The sequence below is a fragment of the Mugil cephalus genome, chromosome 1 (genome assembly GCF_022458985.1).
Source record: "Mugil cephalus isolate CIBA_MC_2020 chromosome 1, CIBA_Mcephalus_1.1, whole genome shotgun sequence".
NCBI classification, from domain to species: domain Eukaryota; kingdom Metazoa; phylum Chordata; class Actinopteri; order Mugiliformes; family Mugilidae; genus Mugil; species Mugil cephalus.
Genome location: NC_061770.1, coordinates 14329976 through 14343840, shown reverse-complemented (window position 1 = coordinate 14343840; position 13865 = coordinate 14329976). Strand labels below are relative to the sequence as shown.

General features: G+C 44.3%; 1 protein-coding gene across 6 annotated transcripts in view; it reads right to left on the bottom strand.

Annotated features, from left to right (window-relative positions):
- The window catches only part of LOC125007291 (cyclin-dependent kinase 17-like), a 37481-nt gene that overhangs the window by 15976 nt on the left and 7640 nt on the right, over positions 1-13865 (bottom strand). For 3 of the 6 annotated variants that reach the window (XR_007112673.1, XM_047584020.1, XM_047584030.1), the window contains exons 3-4: positions 12642-12806; positions 2237-2370 (exon numbers count right to left, since the gene is read on the bottom strand). Coding sequence is in view for 5 of the 6 variants with exons in the window: in XM_047584020.1 (XP_047439976.1) it covers positions 2237-2370; positions 12642-12806 (299 nt within the window). In the remaining variant the exon portion in view is untranslated. Of the gene's footprint in view, positions 1-2236; positions 2371-5440; positions 6546-12641; positions 12807-13865 lie in introns of those variants that run through there. The other 3 variants (XM_047584047.1, XM_047584055.1, XM_047584039.1) reach the window with 2 other exon arrangements.

Here is a 13865-nt window from a genome sequence, read left to right as displayed (position 1 = left end):
GAATGGACAGATTCCTGAGGGGAGACAGGCAGATGGGGGGAAGGGGTGAATAGAGGGATGTGGAGAGGAAAGCACTGTCTTCACTCCCACCATTACTTTGCCCTCCACCTCTCCTTCCTCCTATTCTCTTCCTCATCTTTCTCTTTCCCCAGCCCCATTCCTCTGGATCTTCCTTTTCTTTGTCTTAGCAATAATTATTCCTACATCCATGACTACCCTCTCCCACACTTCCCCTTCTCCATCTCCTTCTGGTAAACATGGTCTAAATTAGTCCCCTCCACTCTTCGCAGCAGTCAGAGGTTGTGTGACCAGAGGCACTTCCCCTTAATACTGCTGCGCTCATCACTCTGCAACTCCTTCAAACAGGACGGACACACAGACTGGCTGAGATATGAGCACATAGTCTGGGATGTGGTAAAGTATCAGAGAGCAAGTCCTATCTGTGCACAGATAGCATGGGTGCACTTATGTAGACAGGCAGCTTACAGAATATTAAAAGTGAAACTCGGGCACCAGGTCTGTGTCGGACATTGTTCTTTACTGACCATATACAGTACAGCCTATCATGGCATATAGCGCCATATCGTTGTCTGCATTTGCACATTACACAGATTAAAACAGAAAAAAGCATATTTAGAAGGCTACACGTTAGAATGAACTGCATGTGCATGAATGAGGAGAGGACATTTTGCAGTTGAAGCTCTGGTGGGCAAAATACCCGTGAATTAACATTTAAAGTACACAGAACTTTTAGTTCCAGGATCAAGGAAATAAAACTGTGTGACAACAGCTGGTTATTTGTGCGTCTAGCGCAGCCTGAAGACCAGAGAAACCTAAGCAAATGATTCAGCTGACATAAAAAAAGGTGGCAGCTATTTTTACATGTCATCTTTGCATGTGACTGAACCATAGACTGTAAATAAAGATGGATGGCAGAACTGCTCCTCAAGCCAAATCACGTAGAGCTCCCCCTGGTGTATGGCTGCAGTATAGGTCATAAGATTCACCTCCTCCATGTTAATGGATGGGACTTGGGCCAAAATAAAAAACTAAAGTCCACGTCAGTTTTTTTTTTTTCAAGGATGGTTTGTCATTTTAGGTAGTTAATATACTAGTTAATATAAAAGTGTATACTTAAGTGTCAATTTTTCTGATAAGTTTCATTTTAGTTTAATTATTTGACGCTACAGAAACAGGATGTGACATTACGGTGACTACAAGTTGCCTTGTCTACTGATCTGTGAAGTGGTTCCGTATTGTGAGAGTTGGAAAAAAATAAGTACAGTGTACAATCCAGCATTTTTTTTTTTTTTTTGCTGTAACTGGTAGAGTAGAGCACATTATAAATTAAGCGAAAACGCGTGTGAATCTCCTCATTGTATAGCTCTGCATTACGTCCACCTGGTGGGGTTGGGAGAGGTGCTGTAGAGTCCATAGACTGTATATGGCTCCACTCTTGGAGACTCTGACTCTAAACTCACAAGATGGCACAACCCATGACCACAGAGAACTAGCGTTAGTTTGGCCAATGGGGGGACGTGTGTTTATGTATAGTCTATGGACTCTACAGCAACCTCCCCAACTCCAGCAGGAGGAAGTAATGCAGAAGACTATACAATGAGGAGATACATGTTGTGTTGCTCTTGAAAATGGGGTCATTTAGTCGAAAAAAGAAGCTCCTAAAGGAAAGTAAAGTGAGCTACAGTGGAGAGTGGCCGTGTGTACTCAACATATTAGAAATGGTCAGTGCTACAAGGCCCACCCTAAAGTTCACATGCTTTTGAATGTTAAAACCCTCTGAGCGGTGACTTTTAGGGGGCAAAATTATTTCCCCACATCCTGAACTAGATTTCCGTTCCTGCAGTGAAAACGCCAAAGGTCCCCATGACTCCCTGGGGAAAATTAATGCTGTGGAAACACGGCTTATTTTAAATTGCCTCAGTACAAGTTTGGCATTTCTTTTATGCATTTTCTTGTGAGTTATCAGCCCGCATGCAGCGTTCAACGGTGGCAGTGTGTCAGCAACGAGTCAACGCTGATATATGAGCTTGCCTAATTCATTAGTCAAGTGGTAAAATCTGACACACTTCTTAATTCTATACATAGAATTCCCTTTACAGCGTGTAGTAAATAGCAAACACATAAATTTTTTCGGGATAGAGTTGTGTTGTCTTTTAACCCAGATAGATGCATAAGCGCAGCATGTGAGGTGCGTTTGTATCCAAGTCTCCAGTACCTCATTGGAGATGCGCCGATGGTGGTTGTTCCTCATTCGGACCCTCACTGGACTCTGGACCTCATCAGAAGACGTCCCGGATGCCTGGTCGCTCTCTCCATCTGAACCCATCTTCACATTTTCATGGACGATACCTATAAGACACAGAGGTGGACGGTTATTATGAGAAAACGTACTCACTGAACTGGCCAAGTCCAAGTGAGTATTCATATTTTACATTTATCTTTAAAAGGGATTCTTTATTCCAAAGCAGGTTTTTCAAACTTTTTTTAGTTTTGCCCTATCTTCTCCTCGTCTGTTGTTACATTCTCTCTATGGGGGAAGACGCACCAATTTGTCTTTCTTAAATTTCATTCACTTGTCAGAGAAAAGCCATAAAAGAGTCCCAACCCCGCAGATGATGGATTGTACCACCAACCATGCAGGGGTGTTAACTGAGAGTGTATAAAATGCCATTGGTGAGACGAGGTACTCAGAGATCAATATCACCCTGCATGCAATGGGAGCTTTCTCATCTCTGGCTGCCAACCACCCCCCCCCCCCACACACACACACACCTTCATCCTCCCCAGAATCCATCTGATTAATGAGTCACAGTGCAGAAGAAAGGACCGCCTCGTTCAATGGTGTGTGTGTGTGTGTGTGTGTGTGTGTGTGTGTGTGTGAGTTAACGTGGGGGAAGGGTCTCGCGTTGGCTTTCAGCTCCAGAGTCTGGGTCATGTGCAGCTCATACAGTATGTGTGAGCATCTGTGCGTGCTTGTTTTCCTCGTGTTTGCAGGGCTAAAGAGACTGGCAAAAAGCGCCCTTCCAACATGGGTTAACATTTTCCCCTCACATACCATCGTCTACTGTTTATCCTCACAACAGCCACCATCAGCGAAGCAGGGACACATAGGGGGAGGTTGGGAGATTGAGGGGGAGGACGGTTTTGTGGCATTTGTCGGAAGAAGTAATGAAGTGGAACGGAAAATAAGTCCCCTGAGTGAATGTAACACCTCGGCCATGTGGTGTAACAACTGAGATCTGGAAAGGTAAAGGTATTTATTATGGTGTGCTATCTGTTAGCTATGACACATCTAATTAATTTGTATGTATTTTTTTTTTCATGTAGGTTTTGAATTTGGCCCAGATGATGTACAATCTCTCTCAGGGTTGAAAAAATGGAAAAAATGGAATAGAGACTCTGTAAGCATGAACAAAAACCTTATAGTTGTCTTGTATAACGTAAAACAAATGTCACAGTGGTTCCTTGTACCAATAAATGAAAGGTCATTTTAAACCACAAAATTATGGCTCATTATTCTAAAATGTCATTATGGTTTTACAGGGTATACTTACGTGAACATAAAAACTTTAAACTTGTTGGAGATGGCAGAGTGATTTTGGGCCACTTCTAATTTCAGACAGTCACTTTTCAAAACTTATGCTTAAACTCCACATTTCCCACCCAGCTTTCTGCAACTCACAGAACCATAATAATGTCAAAGTGATTCTGAATCAACCAACTGCTGTTGTCAATAAACACAGTTGAATTCAGCTCATGTTTTTGTTTTTTCCTCATACATAAGCCTGAATATATTTGTCATGAATGTACAGTATAGGTTTAGTTTAATAGTATAAGTCCTCTTACGGAGAAGCCAAAAAAATATTTTAACTGTTAAAAATCTTCACATTTACGCAAACTGTTGACTACCTGTGAAAACATCCATGGATAATTTTAGCCTTCATTCATCCAATGGTCTATCTGTTGACTACAACAGCATACGCTCATTAGCAAAACACAACCCATCTGTGAAAATGCTTAGTAAACCACTCCGCAGTCGCTTCCATCTCCGAGTCTGATGTAAAGCCGGTGGCCCCGAAGCCAGACACAAGGATACGGGGAGTTAAAACCTTGGTAAGAAAAATGAGACATCACTTGTCATTTCAGGAATCGGGAATCAACCCTCACAGCCCCGATGGCGTAACATTAAACTCAAGGTAACTGACACCGGAGTCTGGGGGAAACTGATCCAGGTCCTTTACATACTGACAGAATGCACGCGCAACACGACACACTCGCGACGAGTGAATATCCAGTGCTCGTCATTATATCACAGGCGCTTCTCACTTTCTCAGAGGTCCTCGTCCTGTCTGTTTGCGTAAACAGTCGAGCAGATGTGGGTGAGTGTGACGAGACGACCTGTAGGCCCGGGAGGGAAAATTCCATCACCTGGGACCCAAAACAAATAACACAACGCCAAAACGTGCAGTGCGTGCATTTTTCGGTCCATGACACTTGTGAAAGTGCAGTCTCACTCGCGCAAAAAAACCTTATTCTCCAGTCTCCTGCAGGTTCTTTCTGTTCTACTTCCATAAAGGAGCAGACAGCAAATGTCAAGAGCTACCACTGCCTCCCCGTGTGAAGCCGGCCTGGCCTAGTTAGGGTTGCTGACTCCCTGCTAGTGAGTCTGGAAAAGTGAGTGGGCAAGCCTTACCTCACCCAGCTCTGCATGACTTCCACTTGGAAACACCTGGAAATTCATCTCCAGCACATGAGAGCAGAACTTAAAAAAAAAAAAAAAAGAAAAGCCAGAGGAGAGGATGTTCAAAGAAAAAATTAGTCTAAAGCGTCCTTCAAAGAGAGGCGGAAATATTGGGATTTCTGGCCGTAAGCCCTCGGTTGATAAGGCCAGACGCTGATTTCAGTGAGTTGCTCAAGGGTGTACTGGTAGAATTCATAACCGCTATCCACATCCACATTACCGACTATTATTACAATAGGCTTTGAACTTTTCTTTTTTCGCAGTAAGGCCAGGAGTTCTCAAACTATTTTTAAGGCCAGGACAGCACAATGTCTGAATTCAGTCCAAGCTGCATGAACAGAGTTACTGAAGTCATCATGCTGACAAGTAAATGGAGAAGAACTTGTAGGAATCTACGCGTCTCCAAGGAATTCATGGGATCCCTGTAGATAAACCCACATGGGCCAGCATGGTGCTTCTCTCATCATTAAACCAGCCAAGGAAATCAGAGTCTGATACGTTTAAGATTGAAAACTTGCCCAATCAGCAGATTCGGCGGTAAAGATACGCATACACTTTACGGTTAATCAGGTTATATAGATGAGTGGATGCAATAGGAATACAACTATTCTGCAAGAAAATCTGATCAGCATATTCTCGGACCTGTAGAAATGGAGGATCAGTGCTGATGAGACTCACCAATACGGTTTCCAGGAGGACGGCACGAGTCCAGCACTCGAAGCATACGGAAAGGTGACAGCCTCAGTGGGGTGTCTCTCATCCCCTCTCCCATTCTAGCTTCCCCGGTCTTAGCGTCTCCCACCCTGGGAGCACGAGCGGGCAGCCCTTGGGGGTTATCTGACGTATCCATTTTATCCAGAGGATTCATAAAACTAACATTTAAAAATCTACTGAAAAAAATGAACAAAAATCAGAAGAAAAGGGGGGGACCTTCAAGAAGTTGACGCGACTCCCGTTCAGTTACTGCGTCTAGTCAACCAGTCTGGACGGCATCCAGGTTTAAGGAGCTGCAGGCTGATTAAGGGTCCGACCTTTCTGGTTAAAATCGAGTAGTCAGGCTTGCCCTGTACCGCCGGAGACGCCTGATGCAGTAGAGAACACGTCTTGCATTGCGAGGATAGTGCAGACGGCGCAGGCACACCAATCACAATGCAACAACTCCCCTGGCTGCTACTCCACTTTAACACTCTCTCTCTCTCCTTCTGTGTTTTTCTGTAGGCGCTCCCTCTCTCCACCTCGTCTTGTTTCCCTTCTTTTTCTCCCTCTCTCTCTCTCCGCAGTCACACTCTACCTGCTGACTAAGGAAGGTCAAACGCGGAGCAGGTAGGCAAAAATGCTGCAGAGACAGTCACAACGCGTGCGAGCTAAAAACAAAAAACTGTTACAACCTGTCATCTCAGAATTACAGGTGTTCAGTCTTTCGCCTGCACCTTCTGGACACGGGCACGCAAACACGTGCAAAGAGTCACGACGCAAGGGTACAGCTCCCAGTGGCAAAAAGAAACAAAACAAACACTTTCTTCAATTTCAGTTTTATCCTTCCTCGCCGCCTCCCAGAATTACCGTCCTTCACATCTATTCCAGTCTTTTCTTTTTCCGGATGGTTTTCTCCTTCTTTGATAGATCTCTTCCCTTTGTCCTGCCTGATCTTCCACTGTTACTCTGCACTCCACTCCATTCAGGCTGCTGTGCTCCTCTCATTCTTTCCACTCCCCTCTCTCACTCTCTCTCTCTCTTTCTCTCGATTACTCCCTCCTTCCCTCCTGCGCCCCTATCAGTGCTTTCAGTGTTGCTGCCTCCCTTCACCTTGCTATTACTCCCCTCCCTCTCATGTGATCCCCCCCCATAGCTCCCTCCTCCCTCGTTCTTCCCATCTCTGTCTGGGTCCAGAGATGGTGTTGAATATCAGTGCAGCCATCCCCTCTTCCTATTCATGAGCCGATGACAACGTTTTCTGCTTTCTTACGCTCCATCTCTATCGCCCTATCTCGTTTGCCTTCTCCTTCTCGTGCTCCGTCCCGCTTCTCCGCCCCCCTGCATCCTTGTCCTCATCACTCTCCAGCGCAGAAAATGAAACCCTTTTGAGTGAAGCCTCTGGCATCCTCGCTCCAATCGCCTCCATTCTTCCTCCTCCTCCTCCTCCTCCTTCCCCGTGGACGTGAAGTACAGGCACATGCATGCTCAACACAAGGAAAGCACACATACACACAAACACCCCTTCACATGCCCCTGCACATACAGGTATTGCATTACTCACATACATGCCCCTGTCACGCCTGCAGTCGCCCGCAGTTGACACATCAGTACAAGTCCAAAACTTCTATCAAGATAAAACGCACAACATTGGCTTTGGGGGGAGGAAATACAACCATCTAAAGTGATTTTTTTTCTACAGTGTTGTGTAGTGTAACCGCTATGTTTAAAAGTAAAACTGCCTTTCTTCAAAATTTAAGTAATGAAAGGATCTATCTTGAAGCGAGTGGCTGTTTTGTGGTAACTGCATTTGTCGAACCACCAGGTTATTGGAGGTTATACTGCATAACAGATTAAACTTTTGAAGTTTAGTACTTTACTTGAGTATTTCAAATTCTTATTACTTGTATCCCACTATTTTATAATGAGGTATACTGTGCTATATTTCTTCACAGAAGAATTATCCAGATTTAAGTATAATATAAACTGGTCACATACAATATAAACTATAAACCGCTACTCAACGCATTAACTATAGAACTTATGCGATTAATCGCGATTAAATATCTATTGACAGCCTTAAATATAAATAACTAAGTAACTATCCAACTGGTGCTAATGTTATTCTTATTATCTTATTAACACGATGATCAGCCACAACATTAAAACCACTGACAGGAGAAGTGAATAACACCAGAAGTGAATTATGCCTGATCAGGGTAGAAATTATAATTATAAATCATACGAAAGATGTATGGTGGCTTTTCTGCATCATCAATAAGTTTACTTTGAGTACATTTTGTTAAACCTGTACTTTTAGTTTGGTGAAATTTAATACTTTTTTAAAATATTTAATATTAATATTTTTTTGAGATTTAATATTTTTAAGCGTTCATTAGTATGGTATGGTATACCTCATTCTGCCACTGGAAATAGCTGCTTCATTCAAGCATGTATTTCAATGGGCCTTGATATTTGAGAAACATGCTTCCTGCTATCAGGGTGTTGACTGTCATCATCATTTTTATTATTTTTTTTTACGTGTCTGTGAATGCACATTTCCCTCTGGGTTTCCTATGGAACAGTGAACCTAGCACCACAGAAACCAATGTCAGAAGACATCTTCAGAGAACATGAATGTTTCGGAAAGCGATTTAATTGAAAATGTCAGCCAGACAAAAAATTAAATAACGTTCTCAAGGATGAGTACTTCGAAAGGTTCTTCCTTGGATGTTTTTGAGGAACGTGAGATAAGTCTTCACCTCTCCCTTCATGTCAATAATTGGCTAACCTCAATGAAACATGATCCATGCAGAGAAGCTCACACACCCAACGTGTCAATAACCGGTGCACGTAACTTGAAGACTACTTGCACACCTGGATGCACCGTATTGCAAATACTTGGAATTGCAAACATGTTATAAACATCATCAAGGATGCACGCATAATTCACTGTCGCTAAAGCCTAAATGAGATGTACTCTGCATCCAGCGCCATTTACAGTGCACCAACTTAGACGCATTGATGTAGACTGATGAATCCACGGGCTCCACGGTCAAGGACAAAAGCTCCCCACTCAGCCTTTCGCCCATCACTGTCTCCCTGTTGTTTAATATTCACAAGAGCTGCTGTACACATCAAGGATTTCTATTCCTGCTTTGCAGCCACCTCCGCACAACTTACCAGTCTAATTTTTTTTAAACCACAAATACCACTTTCTGCCTCAAGACTTGCGAGACAATAAACATCAAAGTGCATAACATCCCTGAGGAGCATGCATGCATAGAGAAACACGCTCATAGGGGTGGGGGATGAGAGAATTTAGACTGCAGTAATTACCTCTAAACCTTTTATCTGCATCTGAAGAATCTTATTATTCAATTACTGGGATCTACAGAGTGCCTCCTGCACTCCTGCAACCGGCTGCATTTATGCTGGTCCCCAACATTTCACCCCACCCTATAGCCTGCATCCCTCTGGAAGCCACCAGCCTCTTCGCCTCAAGCATTAGCCAGTGCAACAGCAAGCTTCCCGAAAGGCTGAGCCCAACTGCATAAAAGGAGTCCACTGCATCGTTGTTATTAAATCCAATCTGAGAGTGAGCAAATGGATGGCCGAGAGTATGGGGTGCGAAGGAGAGCGATTAATGCAGTGTTAATGCATTACATTAAATCCCTGGCAAAGACGTGCTCTCTCATGGAGAACAATGCACCGGGAAAGATAAGGGGCGGTTGGAAAAGATTACCATCTTTTATCTTCGGCCCGTTCTGGTTTTATCTGGAGGTTAAATATAGTGTGGTGATGTATGTAGAGAGAAAAAGGCAGATCGAGAGACCGAGGGGAGAAAAGAAGGAGGAGAGACATCTGTGACAGTATCTGAAATAGCAGCGTGCGAGGGGGGTTTCGAGAAAAGTAGGCAGCTTTCGGCGGAGTCCTTCTTTCCCAGCAGCAGACAGGAGGGCCGGCTAATCCTCAGTAGTGTAACTACAGTTACTCTCGGAGGACGGATGAGCTAGGGATGAGGTAATGGTGAAAGGCAAAAATGGAAAGTGCGCCGCTCATCTTTGCTGACTGTTAAGTACGGTGTAGGGGGAGTGGGTGTTGGCCCAGTTAGCAACAACTGAATCGCAGACCTGTAATATTCCTCTGGCTACTGACCAAACATCTCTAATGTACACAGGCTGTAAAACCAAGTAACAGCGCATTGATGAATTGAGAAAGTTAATATATATATATATATATACACACACACACACACACACACACATCAGGAGAAAGTGAGAGACAGAGAAAGGGTGGGTAATCTCTTTAGTGCAGCAGGAAAGAGAGATTGCATCATCATGTCGCTCCATTAAAGGCTGCAACGTGCTCCGACTGCTGAGTGGCACACAGTGAGTCAGCGCGACCGACCAGAGAGAAACGCACTCACGCACACGCACAACGTACCTCTTAACATTTCAAACTACACCTTATCAAGATTTTAATAATAGAGTGGCATCTATTTTAGGTTCTCGGACATGCAATGTCCTTTTTGGGGCATTTCTGAGCTCAGAAACACAGCTGGTTGGATTTCAAGGAATGAAGTCACCCTGCCAGAGTATCAATCTGCAGGAATACTACTGGTACAGTCGCATGTTTAACCGGCACTCCGTCATCAGAGCTAAACAAACCTTTACCAGGTCTGTCGACAAGAGAGCAGTGACAATTTTAACTTTTAATGATAAAATATGTCAGTAAACACTCTCAGATTTCTCATGTTCTGATGTAAAAGTACCGACTGGGGCGTTTCAGGTGATTCGGCATCATATTGAACCAGCAGTGGAAACAGAAGTTGGTTAGGGAGATCAGTCTGATTGGCTGTTCAGCTTTTAGTAAACCAGTGCAGGCTGAAGTCTATCCCATCTGTCATTAGGCAAGAGGCAGGGTACCTGGACAGGTCACCAGTCTATCACAGGGCTAACACAGAGAGACACAGCCATCCACGCTCACACCTGAGGCGTCAGTGCTTACCCCCACACCACTGTTGTTGGCTGTCGAGTTAGTCGGTTTAGTGTGTCTGGGCCTGCAAATGACTTTGAAGGACGAGCATGAACAATCAACAGACGCTTTAGGCTTAGGCTCAGACTCTGCACATAGCCTGACGTGCACCTCCCCAGACATGTAACTACACAACCACAAGAGCTGTGACCGCTCTGCTTGGTGGTAGCATGCTTTCGCTTTAGTATGTCCGGCTGCTTCTCCATCTTGTTTTGGATCAATAAACATGGAACACAAGACGCAAACATTTGTGAGGCTCATTTTCTGCGAAGTTTCGTTAATTTCTCGAATGTGAAGCAGGAAGTAGAAATATGTGCGTAGGTTACACCCTTTAGTTCTGCAGAGGCATAAACTCCACTTTAGGATGCTCCATTAGCAGAAATGGGATGGAATGGATTAATATTCATAATATATTCTTTTGGTGAATAATTACCTCTACACAAGGAGCAGGGGATCTTCTTCCATGGTGCCAACCATGTTGTGCCACCATGTTGTCACATTAACCTAGAATGGCCAAACTAAACATGTGCCCCAGAGAGGGCACTGTTTCATTTTTTAATGGGAGAGTATTTAGTTTTGGCATTGTCCCATCTTACTAGCTGTACAGCACTACAGATAGTACATCCATGGCTGGAGGGCTGAAGAGAAGCCCAACCCTTTTCCGGTGTCAATTATCAAAACCCACCAAGTTCTGAAAGTTTTGCACTGCCTTTGAGATAAGGTTTAACTTTAAAGCTCACTGGCTTTTCTTCTCTCTCTAAAGGTTACTTGTCAAAGCAAGGTATTGAAAGCTTTCCATTTTGTAATGCGAACCAAAACTCAGGAATCGCATGAGCAGTAGTACAGAAAATGCACAAACGATACCCATCCCTAAGCTTCAATATCTATTTCCTCACGGGGATCATTTACGTTTTATCCAAACATGCTTATCGTATTCCCAGCTTGCAGGATGGCAGTGAACTGTAAGCCCCAGTTATGAGACTAGTTCTCTTCAGCTAGAGTCGAATGGATGCAAGGAGCCTTGTCTATCTGGAGTTCACTCAGCCGAGGACTCGCGGGACACAAAGCCAATATGATTCCTGGAGGAGCCATTGTGGAGCGCTCTGATGCTACTTTGTCTACCCCCCTTCAGGCATATTTCAAATTTCTCCGTCTCTGTCCTTCGGCCCCTCATAAATCTCCCACAGTTTTCTTGGCTCAGCTTCATTCCAAGTCCATCTCCAGCTTCATTATCTTCTGCTCCTCTCTTTCCATCCATCCTCAACTTTCTCCTCCTCCTCGATGCATCCTGCCCCACTGCTCCTGATATAAGCCGTTCTGCCACAGTGGGAAATGAGATTACCGGGATCCGTCTAACCGCAGACCACATTACATAATGCGGGCAGAGGGGAAAAAGTGATTGTGTGCGAGCGTGTGCACGTGTGCTCGCGCTGCGCGTATGTTGGATTAAGGTCATTAGAGTTTTATCCTTTCACATTCACTGTAAATTTAGCCAAGCCACTTAGATAGCCAAGTAATGTAGGTAAATACTGCCTCATAATGGGTGAAGACCATACATGAGGGACTTACATGATGCGCGCACGCACACACACACCCCTCATGATAAGTTGGCATCTACCTGACACCAGTGTGAAAGGTTTCCGCCCACAGGTGGCAGCATTGCTCAAATTGCTCAAGCCTGACATTCTGATCAGAAGGGAAAAACACATAAAAATAAACAAATGAATATTATGTGTTTCTCGGTAAATACAGCGTCGGCAAGCCACAGACATGCTTTTACTGAACTGGTGGCACACGGAGGCAGCAAAGACAGCAATCTTACAACACAGGCGATTAAGTCAGTGAGTCCCTGTAGGAGGGAGTAGGTTTGCTTTACCCACATTTCTTTAGCAATAAGAAGTCTCAAAGTAAAAATAGACCTGTGGAACCAACCACATTCATACTGTCCTCGTCGGGATTACATTATCTGCTTCTTACTGATGGCATTACAGTGCATGCAGCAGTTACAGTACTGTAATTGGATAATTCAATCAGTAACTTTATTTATAAATACGTGAAATGGCTTGCACAGAGTAGCATAAAATGTGATGTCGCTCGGCGTGCTTGTATGCATGTCCATGCGTGAATGTTTGTGTGTGTGCGTCTGTACCAAGAGATCCGGTTCTGTGCAGGCTCAGGAAGGCTCTGTCTCTTTCCAGCCCCCCACCCAGCTCTCTGCGCAGGGCGGTGCGGCCCAGATGACCGGCATATTGACGCAGGAAGGAGGGAGCACTATGGGAGGCGGGAGGATGCACGGCGCACACGACCACAGGCTCTGAGATACACAACGCAGACGTGGAGGAGGAGGGGGGAGTGCAGGCAGGATAGAAGGCAGAGAAGGTGAGGAAGAGAAGAAAGATGGATGGATGGGCAGCAGTTTGACAAAAACAGAAGAAAAGGGCCAAAACCATAGAATGAAAGGATGAGGATAAAGCCAAATGAGAAAAAATGGAAAGGGAAGGGAGGAAAGGGAAGCAGTGAAAGTGGCAGATTTTGACAGAGGTGGCAGAAATTGTAGGAGGGGAAAGGGGAAAGAGGAAAAAGAGACAACACAAGGTCACACAGAGACCCGGCACGCAGAGGTAGCAGAACACGTAGGAACAGCACAATATGTAGTAGTGATAGTTTAAAAAGGTGGGACTGCGCACAGTTGAAGTGTTCACTCTGGACGAGGAAACAGAAATCAGAAAAGTTGATAGTGCGCGAGGTATGAGGCATGCAGAGCGGTAATTACGATGAGTCACAGACTGATAGAGACTGATTACGAGGAACAGAGAATAAGAAAGACGTGCACACGAAAGCCACGGAGGTATGAGAGCGATCAGACGAAAATAAAAACAAATAAGGTCCGCAGATATAATTCTGCTTTAGGTGTGGCAGAATAATAAATGGGTTTCCTTAATCTAATCCATCTAAATGTATGGAGCACTCACGCAATAAAGAATCCATGTAAAGAATCATTTAGGGGTAAATTTATTGTGGAAAAAACGCGTTTCCCACTACCATCTAATTTGACACTATGATATGTCATTCCTACGAATCACTTAGTATTGTGAAGCTCCGCTTCTATTTCTCATGGCATAGAGTTTAATGTTCCCCCAAATTCCTCACATGACTCCCTAACAGTCTTGCTAAAAGTAAACCCAGATCTGAGGTCAGCGCCAGGCTCGACATTACTTCTCATTATCACTTTGAAAGATGTGTGAATTATTTTTTACCACCCTTTTCACACTCTGACTAATACGTATATACGTGTGTGCGTGCGTGTGTGCGTGTGTGTGTGTGTGTGTGTGTATGTGCGAAGTAGGATGATACAGCACGGGGACCAAGGCAA